The 13,855-nt window shown below is 39.1% G+C and overlaps 1 protein-coding gene across 12 annotated transcripts in view; it reads left to right on the plus strand.

Moving 5' to 3' along the window:
• The window catches only part of Asxl2 (ASXL transcriptional regulator 2), a 143,991-nt gene that overhangs the window by 115,540 nt on the left and 14,596 nt on the right, over nucleotides 1-13,855 (plus strand). For 11 of the 12 annotated variants that reach the window (XR_010052213.1, XM_063262612.1, XM_063262610.1 and 8 more), the window contains 3 exons: nucleotides 2,224-2,387; nucleotides 7,070-7,166; nucleotides 12,375-12,480. Coding sequence is in view for 11 of the 12 variants with exons in the window: in XM_063262612.1 (XP_063118682.1) it covers nucleotides 2,224-2,387; nucleotides 7,070-7,166; nucleotides 12,375-12,480 (367 nt within the window). In the remaining variant the exon portion in view is untranslated. The other variant, XM_063262620.1, reaches the window with a different exon arrangement.

Genomic DNA, 13,855 nt, shown 5'->3' on the forward strand with positions numbered 1-13,855 from the left:
CCTCCAGTGTTCCTTGAGCCTTATCAAGAGGGGGCCTTTTTGATGGTGTCTGTTTTGAGATGGGGTTTCTTGAACCTAGGCTGGCTTTCAATTCATTACCTAGTAGGGAATGACCTTAATGATTCTTCTCCCTTTATTTTCCAAGTGCTGGGATGACAAGTGTTAGCTGTGATGGTAGTCCTAGCCCTTCTTTTCAAAGTTTGTCTGTTCTTGATTGCTGTTTACATTGCTGTTTCTTACCCGTTTTACACATAGCTACTCTGTGTTTCTCAGCTGTAGTCTTTCTAAATATAAACCTATTGTATCTGAATGTTAGTGACACTCAAAGTAACGGATTATATAATTTATCAGATAATTGTTAAGATTCTGTTATATTTTAATTTCTTAGAGTTCCAAGGGTCTGAGTTAAGGTAACCCCTTTATGTGCACTTCAGGAGCTAGTGGGTGTTTACACTGAGAACTGCAGAGCTTTGCACAGTGGCTCTTTATATCTGAGTGTAAGACTATGCTATAAATTTCAGGTCCAGAAATACTTAAAAGGTGTCTTTTTTTTTTTCTTTTTTGCTGTTTCCTTCATATTTTCCATTCATATATTGCTTTATTTGCCTTTTTCATAGAAACTAATTTTTTACATTAAGTTGCCCCTTAATTTTTTCTTAAATTTTATTGTAAGATTTAAATTTACATGAGAACTAATGAAAGATGGAAGATATAAAAATGAGATTCAATGGAAATAGTAGAAATTGTTAAAATGTGTAGAAACAAAGCACACAATTTTTAAATTACTATTACTAATCTTTGTGTACTCGAATTTGTTTATCCTGTTGCTTTTTTAAAGCAAAATGCAGATCATGCTAGCCTGGGCTCACTGTATAGCCCAGGGTAGTTTTGAACTCTAGTTCTTTCTGCCTCTGCTTCCTATATATGCCATCACAACTGGGTTATATTTTCTATTTGAAAATGTTTGGTGGGGGAGAATACAGATTATGTCTGTACACATGTATGAGCATATTTGTACACACGTTTGAGCATGTGTGTACACATGCCTGGGCATGTTTGTGTCAGGGCCTGCATGGAAGTCAGGAAAGTGTCAAGTGTTGGTCCTTCTATATTGTTCAGAGTAGGGCTCCCCTCCCCCTATTTATTCATTCGAGAATTTTATATATAAATGCAATGTATTTTAATGCTGTCTATCCCCACTGATCCCCAACTTTCCCTTGATTTAACACTTTTCCCTCCCCTCTTTATGACATCTTGAGTTTTTAACATGTATAACCTGCCATGTCTAATTAGTGCTGAGGCAGGGTCTCCACTGTTTGCCACTATAAATACCAGGTTAGCTGGCCCGTGAGCTTCCTATCTTTACTGTTTATCTTGAACTATGGGATTATAGACACGTGATAGCTTTTTTTTTTTTTTACATGATTGCTTTTAAGTCCAGCTTTTAAATGGGTTCAAATGCTTAGAAATCAAGTGCTTTACCCAGTCTTCCATCTCCTCAGCCATATTTTCTTTTCAAGTTTTGTGTGTATACGTGTGCTTGTATGGGTTTATGTGCACCACTTACAGGCTGGTGCCTGTGGATGCCAGAAGAAGCCCTCAGTTCCCTGAAGCAGGAGTTCCAGGCAGTTGTGAGTCACACGATGCTGGGATCCAAACCCGGATCCTTTGCATGAATAGTTTGTCTTCTAAACCCCTGAACCGACTGTCCAACTTCAATTTCTGTTAAGATAAAAAACTAAACAAAACAAAACCCAAGCTTTTTGTAGATAGGCAGTTTGTCATTTCTCACAAACTTGTTTAATTGAGAGAGGACGGTCGGTATCTGACGAACAGTTTTTCCTTTTAAACATCTATATTTTTTTTGTTTTTTTGTTTTTTTGGTTTTTTTTGCTTTTGTTTTTTGTTTTTTTGTTTTGTTTTTTTTTTTTTTTTTTTTTGAGCTGGGGACCGAACCCAGGGCTTTGCGCTTCCTAGGTAAGCGCTCACCACTGAGCTAAATCCCCAGCCCCTAAACATCTATTTTTTTTTAAATTTTTTGTTTATTTTTTATAAATGATCAGAATTTATTTTCTTTGCCTTAGACATTTCTAAGATCTTTTTAACTGTCAGAGTATAGCATTTAGTTTTTTCACTTTTACTTTTATTAATACATGACAAACTATGATTAGTTACAAGACTGCAAGGAAGCCAAGTAATAAATTATTTTTTTGAATTTTGTAGGACAAATGAAAAGGACTAAATGTGCTGACATTGATGTTGAGACTCCTGATTCCATTCTGGTTAATACTAATCTTCGAGCGCTGATCAACAAGCACACCTTTTCAGTTCTTCCTGGCGACTGCCAGCAGCGCCTGCTTTTGTTGCTTCCAGAGGTGGACCGACAGGTGTGTGCGTCAAGCATAAACGGTTCTGTAGCTGAATGAGTCTCAGTTTTCATCATTGTCCTCATGTATTCTAAGCTGTGCTTAAACTGAGTATGGGGCTGAGGATGTCTTAGATGCTTAGGTTTACTTCCTGATTACAGATGTGTCACCATGTTGAGAGAGAGAGAGAGTGTGTGTGTGTGAGTGTTTAGCTAGGGTAAAACCCAGGGCTTTATGTGCAGTAGGCAAGCACTCAGTTAATTGAGTTACATGCCTAGTTCTCAAGACTTGAGTTTGAAGACTATCTGGTCTGCAGAGTGTATTTCAGTACAGCCAGGGCTATATAGAGCCCTCTCAGAAACAAACAAAAAATATATCCTTTTATGTATTCCTATAAAAATGTGATATTAACAGTACTGTTATGTTACTTTCCTTGGAAATATCTGAACAAGGTACCACCAATCCACAAAAGAAACGGTTCCATCCAAGTTTAGTTTAGTAAAGCAGTGAGTTTTAGCATTACTTTACAGGACTTTGGAGCTGGATTGCAAGAAAGTCTCCCCTGGTATTGTTGACTCAAAAGCTGCTTCCCTAGGGCTCCTTTTCCAATGAGCAGTCAACTTGCTCAACTGGAGTTTACTGCTTCAGATACAGTTTCTCGTGTTGTATGAGCATAAAATTATTTTCGTTGCTACTTCATAACTATGATTTTGTGAGTATATGGATTGTAATGTAAAATATATTTGGAGATAGAGGTTTGCCAAAGGGGTCATGACCCACAGAGGCTAGATGTCAAAAGTTTCAAAAGCTGGAGTTAAAAGGACTGTGGGCCACTTGACATATGGAACTACGAACTCAGGTTTTTGGAATTGCTCTTAACTGCTGACCCATCTCTCCAGCCCCTATTCACCTGAAATTTTTATACATTTATATTTTTGTTGGAGTTCTACCAGGCCTGATAGTTAGGCCTGGAATCTCATCTAACTGGAAGAATGAAATAAAGGGATTAAAAAAAAATAAAAATAAATGGGGAAGGTAATATATATTTCACAGTAGTTGGGAGTCAAGACAGGAGGATCGGGATTTCAAGACCTTATCTGCATGGGACCCTGTCTCAAAACAACCACCACCAACAAAAGGAGGCATGGGAAAGCTTTCGTGAATGATTCATTCAGTAAGCTGGTCACCATGCAAGCATGAATACCATAATTCACATCCACAACAGCTACTTAAAGGCCAGGCAGGGCGATGTATCTGTAATCCCAAAATTGGGCAGAAAGAGACAGCAGTATTTCTGGAACTTGAGAGTCACCCATTCAGGACAAACTTGAGGAACTCAATCTTAGTGAGGAACTCCATCTCTTTTTTTTATTTTTATTTTTATTTTTTTTTTTTTGGTCTTTTTTTCGGAGCTGGGGACCGAACCCAGGGCCTTGTGCTTCCTAGGCAAGCGCTCTACCACTGAGCTAAATCCCCAGCCCCGAGGAACTCCATCTTAAAAATAGAATGAAGAGGGGTTGGGGATTTAGCTCAGTGGTAGAGCGCTTGCCTAGCAAACGCAAGGCCCTGGGTTCGGTCCCCAGCTCCGAAAAGAAAGAAAAAGAAAATAGAATGAAGAATGGTAGAGGAAGGCCTGATACCCCACTCCCACACATACTGGACACTGGACACACATGCATACACCAAAGCAGTAAACAGAACAGTGCCAAGGATACAGTTCAGCAGGAGAGCACTTGCCTAGCATGTAGGAGCTCATAGGTTTAGTCTCTTTCCTTTTTAATACTTACTAAGATAGCATGAAAGGGGGCCGTGCTGGATATCTTTAATCCCAGCACTCTGGGAGCATAGGCCGCAGATCTCTGTGAGTTCAAGGCCAGCCTGCTTTACAGTGCCAAGTTCCAGGACAGCCAAGGCTGCTGTTCTCCACACACAACATTTTCCCTAGTATGTAATAACAGACTGTATTGCCTAGTTTATAGTAAGATTCACAAGGTAAGCTGCACAAATCATTATATTGATTGACTACAAAGTCATAGTGAAGTGCTTCTCATTCTGAAATCTGTCTTCTTTTTTGGTTTTTGAGACAGGGTTTTTTCTCTGCGTAGCTTGGAATTTGCTACGTAGACTAGGCTGACCTGGAACTCAGCGATCTGCCTGCCTCTACCTTGAGAGTGTTGGGATTAAAGGTGTGCACCATCACACCAGCTTGAAGTCTGTTTGCTATAAGACTTGATTTGATGCCAGTTTCTTAGTGCTTAGTGCTATACTCAGCACATGTTAAAACAGTTCAGAGTCCTTTGGATAATTCAGATAATCAGATATTCTTCCAGCAATAGGGATTAAAGGAGAAGTGTTCCTAGTGTCTTCATTCTCTACCTTATCTCTTCAAAACAGACACTTCGGAGGATACCATATTAATTCTTGATGGGAGAAACTAGGAGATTGATGTTTCAGCATGATTCTTAAGAGACTTTGTTTAATTTCATGGGTGCTCTCATTTGCATGTGTTCCTGTGTCTTGTATTTTGTGTTGTTCCATCCAAGTACAAGTGTGGGGAGTAATAGGCTGAAGTGATATAAAGCATACTCAATGCTTCTCTGTGGCAAGCTGATGCTATTTTCTCAGAAGCACTCATGACCCTGTGCCTTCTCATAGAAGTTTGTTGGTTAAAAGATATATTTTTTAAATGCGTATGAGTGCTTAATTGCATGTATGTATGTGCACTGTGCATGAGTGCCTACTGCCTTAAGTGGCCAGGAGAGTGCCCTGTATCTCCTCGAACTATAATTATGATGGTTATAAGCTATCATGCATGTTCTGGGATCCAAACCTGGGTCCTCTGCAAGAGCAAAACATGCTGTTAACCACTAGCCATTTCTGGTCATCTCCTGCCATGTGTACTTTTAATGAAAGGGATGTTAAAAGTTTTCTAGTTCAACTTCCCACAAAGGGAGTCCTATAGCATTTTTAAATTTGTGTTTTTTTAACAGGAAGCTAGTTGGCCAGTATTGATAAGATAAAGTATTAATAAGATAAGATAAAAACTGGGAAGACAGTTTTATTTAGGTTTCCATATGTCAATGTGGATAATGTTTAAGTTGAAAATATTGTAAACAAAGTAATTTTGTATATAATTTGAGTGGACCTTTCCCATATGTTTTAAAGAGAAGTTAATGTTTTTTAAAAATGAAGAGAGAAAATTCAAATTTTAGATGTATATGTATATAGGTTTTGGTTTTTGGTTTTTGGTTTTTTTTTTTTTTTTTCATTTAAAAAGTGAGGTGATTAAGTGGGTAAAGGGATTTCCAGTCAAGCCTGACAGCCTTCGTTCCACCCTAGGACTCAACATGGTACTAGGAGAGAGCGAACTCCTGCAAGTTGTCTTCTGACCTCCACACACACTGAAGTCCTTGCACACGGTGGGGGAGCGCACGCACACAAACAAATGCAGTAGTCCAGTGCTGCTCCACCACCGCCGACCCCACCCCCTCGTTATTTTGTACTTAGTCCTGGAGATACATCCCTGGGCACAAGAAAAAGAGTTGGCAAAACATTAGAGACAAACTTAGCAGACACTTGGAGGGGGGTTGGGTGAGAGAGTGGGGGACTAATCTGTGAATAGTCTCAGTTTGATGAAAATAAGTAGAATACTAAGAACGGCACACTTCACAAGACCACTGCAGCTTACACGTTTAATAGCCATGAAGCAACAGCAAACAACACAGGTTCTACAGAATCATCTACCATTTCAACTTTGACAAAATTTAAATTATATGTTAATACTTGTTGGTAAGAAAAAGAATGCTGGGCTGGGGATTTAGCTCAGTGGTAGAGCGCTTACCTACGAAGCGCAAGGCCCTGGGTTCGGTCCCCAGCTCTGAAAAAAAAAAAAAAAGAACCAAAAAAAAAAAAAAGAAAAAGAATGCTATTGTATGTTCATATATTGCTTGTAGTTTTAGCATTTTAAGAAAGTAGTAGAATGTCTCCTTACACACTGATTGTGTTTTGTTCTTGGAATGCAGTCCTTAGATATAACAGTCACTGGTATAGCTGGACAAGGTGGCACACTCCTTTAATCCCAGCCCTCTACGTTCAAGGACAGCCTAGATTCCATACATAGTCATACCCTCTTTCAAACAGAAATAAAACAAAAAGAGCACCAGTACATTCATCTCTGCCAGAATGTTTGTTGCAACTTTATTAATTATAGGGAGTCGTTGGTAACAAAGTGAGTGTTTGCCATTGGGAAACTGACAGATCAATTGAAAAACATTCATAAAATGAAATAAAATGCAGCGATTTGAAAGAAGCTAAATTTGTGCCTATTGACTTGAACAGACTTTCACAATGTAGTCTGTGAGAAAACCAAGATACAGTGTGTTCTGTATAACTTGGTACAAATAACTCTGATCAAAAGAAAAAATAACATGTATTTTTAAGTGTTATTCAGTAAACAATATCTTTACAACAGTTGTGAAATGGAGTTGAAAGGTGAAAAGGAGAAAGAGGTATATACACATTTAAGGATGTTTTTGTAAATGAGAAAAATGTTGAAGTTCTTTTTTTTTTTTTAAAGCATTATAAAAAAGGAGTTAGCTATGTTTCTGTGTATGGATTGTACATACATCCTGTTAACATGAAGTGAACATTGTTGCACCTTTCCTTTGAATGTTTTCCTCCCCCTGGCTTGCTCTTCGATATAGGTTGGTCCAGACGGCTTGATGAAGTTGAATGGCTCAGCCCTTAACAATGAGTTCTTCACTTCGGCAGCTCAGGGCTGGAAGGAAAGGCTCTCAGAAGGTAAGTGTTCTGCCCTGTGGCTCCCAGGGTCTGAGTGTCCCTCATTTCTTGAGATAATGGAATAGATTTCAAAGGTGAAAGTATTGGATTCTCTAGAGGAACAGAACTTAATAATGAATTTGTATACAAATGCATGCGCACACATGCGCGCACACACGGGATTTATTAGAATGGCTTACTGTGGTACAACTAATCTGGCAATAGCTGTCTACCCAGAATTTAGTAGTTGTTCAGACTAGGAGACTGGCTATCTGAGCTGGTTGTGTCTGCTGGAATCCAAAGAAGTAGGCTGCAGTGCCAGGGAAGGAGTGGACTTGCCAGTGAGGTGAGCAGACGAAGGACAGGTTCCTTCCTTACACAGACTGCCACCACTAGAGCTGTGCCCCAGAGGTCTTTCCACTGCAGATGAGTTCATTAAGAAGAGAGCATCCGGGGCTGGGGATTTAGCTCAGCGGTAGAGCGCTTGCCTAGCAAGCACAAGGCCCTGGGTTCAGTCCCCAGCTCTGAAAAAAAGAAAAAAAAAAGAAGAGAGCATCCCTCCTAGCTGCTCAGACAGGCATGCTTTAGTTAACTCCAAATGTAGTCAAATTGACAGTCTAGAGCAGACAACAGAGTGAAGATCATTGTTCCCTAAATTTAGATTTTTTGTCCTGTGTGAAACAGATACCTGTTGCCCCTGATTAACATTAACTCCAACAGTATAATTTTTTTAATGATTTCAGTCACTTGAGAAACTAAAAACATACTTTTTTTTAGCTGTGAGCCTAACCTTAAGAATTGAGCCATCTCTTTAGTCCTACATTATGTTTTAAAACACTGTTTCTAACGTCTCTGGTTTAATATTCCAGATTAATACTTAGGAACTGACGCTCTCTCTATTAGACAATTGAAGACTTAGTTATTTTATGGTGCTTTGCATTCATTTGGTAAACAGCAAAATAAGTCCCTTTTTCCTGACAACTCCAATGACATGGAGAGTGAGGGAAATCAGTGACAATTAAGGACCTAGTGTGCTGTTTCACATACATAGAGTTCCCTCAGCTGAAGCAATGGGACATGTATGAACCATCACTGAGAGATTACTGGCCTCAGTTACTTGTCCTTGTATGTCTGATTTAACAGATTTACGGAAGGCAATAGTAAATTTTTTTCTTCAACACAGGGTGTTTTTGGTGTAACCCTGATGGTTCTGGAACTCACTTTGTAGACTAGGCTGGCCTCAAACTCACAGAGATCCTCATGCCTCTGCCTCTGAGTGCTAGGATAAGAAGAGCCTTCTGCCACGACTCCCAGCTAATAGTAGAATATTTTTTAAGTTACTTATTGTTTTCACTATGGTATATGATACCTATCAATAGTATCAGTTCTTTGTTATCTTAGTTACTTTTCTATTGCCCTGACAAATCACCATGATCAAGACAACTTATAGAACAAACCATTTAATTGAGGCCTTGCTTACAGTTTAATAGGGTTAGCCTATGAACATCATAGCTGGGAGGAAGGCAGCAAGCAGTCAGACATGGTGTTAGAACAGTAGCTGAGAACTCACATTTTATCTGCATATTGGAGGCAGAGAGAGTGACTCTGGGAATGGAGTTTTGAAACATCCTCAGTGACATACCTCCTCGAACAAGGGCACACCTCCTTATCCTTCCCTAATAGTTATACCAACTGGGGCCAAGCATTCAAACATATGAGCCTATCCTAGCCATTCTCCTTCAAACAACCAAAGTGTATCTGCTTCAGGAAAAACATATACTAAATTTAGAAAAGGAAAGGATGGGAGAACTCTGTGGCTGCGGCATATATCATTCTTCTCATTGCCACAGTTGGTTCACCTGTTCTGACTGGTCATCTCCCTTGCTTAAGATTCCTGTGGAAAGGGGCTGGGGATTTAGCTCAGTGGTAGAGCGCTTACCTAGGAAGCGCAAGGCCCTGGGTTCGGTCCCCAGCTCCGAAAAAAAGAACCAAAAAAAAAAAAAAAAAAAAAAGATTCCTGTGGAAAACCTCCTAAGACTGCACTTCTTGGAACTGGACAAACTGAGACAGATTAGCTGGGAATGGAATAGATAGAAGGCTTTTAAAACCTCAAAAGCCTTCCTCCAGTGACATGTCCCCAACCAAGAAGCCACACCTCCTAATCCTTGCCAAACAGTTCCACCAAGTATGAGCCCTAATTATTCAAATGTAGAAGTTTATGCGGGCATCCTCATTCAAACCACATTAAAATTTTTTTCTGTGTATGAATATGTTTATATGTATATGATACTGAGTTGTGAATCCATCTATGTAGAAATCAAAGAACAGTTTTCAGAAGTTGGTTTTCTCCTCTCACTGTGGTTTCAAGGAGTTGAATCGGATCATCAGGCTTGCTCAGCATGTATGTTGACCCAATGCCTGCTGAAGTCTCACCAGACCAACATGAGTTTTTGTTTTCTTTTTAATTTTATGAATGAGTGTTTTGGTACACATATATGCATCAAATGGGAGCCTTCAGAAGAGGGTGGAGACATTCCTTAATTCACATGGGTGCTTGAAAAAAACACCAATTAGCAGTACCATAAGAATAAATTGGAGGCCAGATATAGTCTCACACACACACACTCACAAACTCTTGGGTGTTCAAAAACAGGTTGGTCTCTGAGTTCAAGACCAGTCTGTAGCCTACATGGTGAGTACTGGGACAACTTTGCAAAAAGACCTTGTCCATAAAAAGAGAAAGATAACAAATTGTTAAAGGATTGATTTCTTTAATACCCACTTTAAAAGAATAACTGTTCATTTGTTCATGTTTTATGAAGCCATGGACACTAACCCTGCATGCGCAGAGTTCAGTGCTTTTTTTTTTTGTTTTTGTTTGTTTGTTTTTGTTTTTTTGTTTTTTTTGTTTTTTTTTTTCCGGAGCTGGGGACCGAACCCAGGGCCTTGCGCTTGCTAGGCAAGCGCTCTACCACTGAGCTAAATCCCCAACCCCGTGTTCAGTGCTTTTTATTCATTGATCTATGATTCATGATAGTAACAGAAGTTCTAGGCTTTACTGACAGCCAAATTCTTCCTCTCCTATTTCTTTGTTCAGGACTGTGATTTCCAAGCCCTCTTTACATATTTTCATTTCTTTGTGTCATGTTCATGTGTGTCTGTGTCTGTATAAATTGAGGCACATGTGTGGAGGTCAGAGAAGAACTTTAGTAGTCAATTCTCTTCTGATTCCAGGCATCAGATTCAAACATTCAACATACAAAGCAAGCATTTTCGTTTATCATTCATCTCACCAGCTCCCCTACTTTTTTGCTTTCCTTCTTACTTCCAGGAGATTTATTTTATGAATATGAGCACACTGTAGCTCTCTCCAGACACACCAAAAGAGAAGAGGGCATCAGGTCCCATTACAGATGGCTGTTAGCCACCATGTGGGTGCTGGGAATTGAACTCAGGACCTCTGGAAGAGCAGTCAGTGCTCTTAACCTCTGGGCCATCTTTCCAGCCAAACTCCCATCAGATCTTAAACTTAGAATTTTTCCCATTCTTGTTTCTTGACATTCTGGATATTAGAGTATAATAGGAGAAATCACCTATCTGAACCGTCATTTCTGTTGGTCAGCTGTTTTTTGTAAGGCAGTCTTACTATAGAGCCCAAGCTTGTAATAACCTTCCTCTAGCTTCCAAGCAACGTGGTACAATTTTTGAAAACTGACAACTGAAAACTGCCTACCTTTTATTTGAATCTTAATGGTTTCAAGTAACTTTTTATTATGTAGTAAAGGCCTCCAGTACAGTTTTTCTTTGAAGAATCCTAACTTTAAAATCCCAAAGTATTCAGTTATTTACTAAAAACCCTTTTGTCACTGTTCTAGTTGGCTGTGAGACCTAGGAGAATGGAGCTAATAAATGAGACAGACTAAAGTTTCATGATGCAATGGCCAACTTTCTTCAGTGCATCAGTCAATTTATCCAGAGGGTAAGAGGTGTCACATAAGTCACACACAGCAAAATAGGTTTTTCCACAGAGGCCTATAAATAAATAATAACCAGTTATAATGACTAATCTGAGGTAAACTTGCTCCTATCTGATATACCTGGCAGGGGCAAGAAGACAAAATCCAAAACCAATTCCATGTTTTTTTAAGAAATTGAGGTCACAACTCTTGTCTTTATTTCTTGGAGTTTTCTTACAAGAACTGAGAAATCAAGCACAACTCTGTTAGGAAACCAATTCGAAATAGATGTTAGAGGTGAATAGAAATCTGCATGATAAATGTTGTTTATAACTAGAAGAAGACACTTTGGGAAACAGCTGGAGCATAATAAGTACTGTGCGCCTTAGCTGCATATGGAAGATAACAGGATAGTTTGTGACAGTGTCTGTATTCTACCTAGTGGTGTTTCCCTCTCCTTTCTGTCTTGCTTCTTTGGGAGGTTGTTACTTTGACTTGATAATATTCTGTTCTGGTGTGACTCATTCATGATAAGAATCTATGAATGCTTTTCTGTTGATGATATTGTAAGACCCCGAAGTGGTCTTACCTCAGGAGCACAGCCCACAGATCACAAACTTGACAAAGGGATCAATGCAATACCAAGAGGTTTAATGATCCACATACGTGAGGTTGCTCATCCTCACAGGGAGAGGCAACAACAAACCCAAAAAGCACACATCTTTTATTCTTTACATAGGGCAGACTTCAGCAACAGGGTTATTAGTTGACTTATTCTTATTGGTGGAACACAGGACAAAGGATCTTGTCAGGTATTGGCTGGCCTGCTCAAGGGGCTGTTCTTGGCTTAGTCACTTTCCTTATCTAGCCCTGCACCTGGCCTTGGAAAATCATTGGGAAAGGGCTAAGTTGGCAAGTTCCTTAGAAGGGGTTGGAACTGGGTGGCCGGGCAGGGTCAGGATGACATGTTGTGGTTGTTCTCGGGATTTACCACAGGAAGGGGTAGGGAGTTTTTCTGAGAACAGTTATCTTTGTTTCATCTTATCTTAGCTTGAATTTAGTCAGTGAGGCCTAGTCATTCTGACTACTAAAACTTTGTCATATCATTAGGCAACCTAACGTCAGATGTTGGTTTCTCAGAAAGGTCACAAGTTTGTCATATCACTAGGCATCCTGACGTTAGATGTATTTCTCAAAACATTGTTTTTACAACTTTGTTTTTCACATCTATGGAATTTTATTTCTTCAGTGTCATTTTGTTGATACATTGCAGGTGAATTTACCCCTGAAATGCAGGTGAGAATTCGACAAGAGATTGAGAAAGAGAAAAAAGTAGAGCTGTGGAAGGAACAATTCTTTGAAAGTTACTATGGTCAGAGGTAAGCTAAAGCAGACAAAGGCCATTATACCAAACATGTAATTAAAATCTTTTCTTCTAACTAGGAGATGTGCATCACTGAATCATAACACACACTTTATTTTTAAACGCTGCAGTCTGAAATAACGTTTGTTTGTTGAATTTTTGGACACCAAAAAAAATCAAAATAAAATTCTATTGGATAAATTTAATATATAATAGATCTGTTTGGTTTGAGTAAGATTACGTATTCCAGCTCCTGTTGTTAAGTCTCCCTTCTTTCTGCAAAGACTTCATTGACCACAAAGTAAAGACTTTTTTTTAGCTCCAAGTGTAAGTGTTCATCGCCTTTAAAGTCACTTAAGATAGATACCTACTAAAATTAAGAGTCTCAAATGCTGATTTTTCAGAGGAAAGGATTTTAATTACATGTTTGGTATAATGGCCCATCGTCACGTGGCTCTTAGTAGTCTTTTTTTTTTTTTTTTTTTCCTTTTCTTTTTTTCGGAGCTGGGGACCGAACCCAGGGCCTTGCGCTTGCTAGGCAAGCGCTCTACCACTGAGCTAAATCCCTAACCCCGACTCTTAGTATTCTTGACTGTTTAGGCTAACAATATTTTGGGAAATCACTATAAAATGCACAGAACTCTCAAGTATTATTCTATCTCATGAAAAGCCAGTCTTTTCGAAGGAAGGACTCTAATTATCTACATAGATAGATAAAATTGGTGGTAAGCATACCCTTATAAGTCACAATAAATATGTGGGTGTACATGCACAGTGTGGAGTTGGTTCTCTCTAGCATATTAGTTCCTTGGTTCACACCTAGGTGGATATCTCACTGGCGCTACATAGACTTTTTTTATTACTAATTCTTTTAAGGTGCTAGAGAGGGTTTAATTGATTGTTGTTGGTTAAGTAATAATATAAAACATTAAGAAGAGTCACTGGTGACCCTTAAAAATTAGCTTCACTGTTTCCAAACCACACTGTGCAAGTCCGAGCTGACTTTCATCCCCAGGTGGCTCAGAATTTAAACAGGCTCTACAAATTCAGTTCTAATTCTTAGCTTCTAGAGAACATTAATAACTGACTGCTCAGGTTTTCCTTAGAAGTCTTGGGCCAACCTTCCTACAAACACTAGTGAACAAAATTGATCACAGTTCCAACTACATCTCAGAGTAGGAGCACTTGACCTTTCTTTAGGTTCTTCTAGCTAGCCTGTGAGTTTCAAGACATTATGAATCCTCTATAAGCAGAAGTAACATTAACAGCCACCACTGTAGAACTTTCACTGTGTACCCAGTGAGTACTTCACATGGAGGAACTTTATCAGTAGCAACATAGAAGTTAATTTCAGTGTACAAGTAAAAGAACAAAGATGCAGAAGCCTACCT

This window comes from Rattus norvegicus, chromosome 6, assembly GCF_036323735.1.
Source record: "Rattus norvegicus strain BN/NHsdMcwi chromosome 6, GRCr8, whole genome shotgun sequence".
Classification (NCBI taxonomy): Eukaryota; Metazoa; Chordata; class Mammalia; order Rodentia; family Muridae; genus Rattus; species Rattus norvegicus.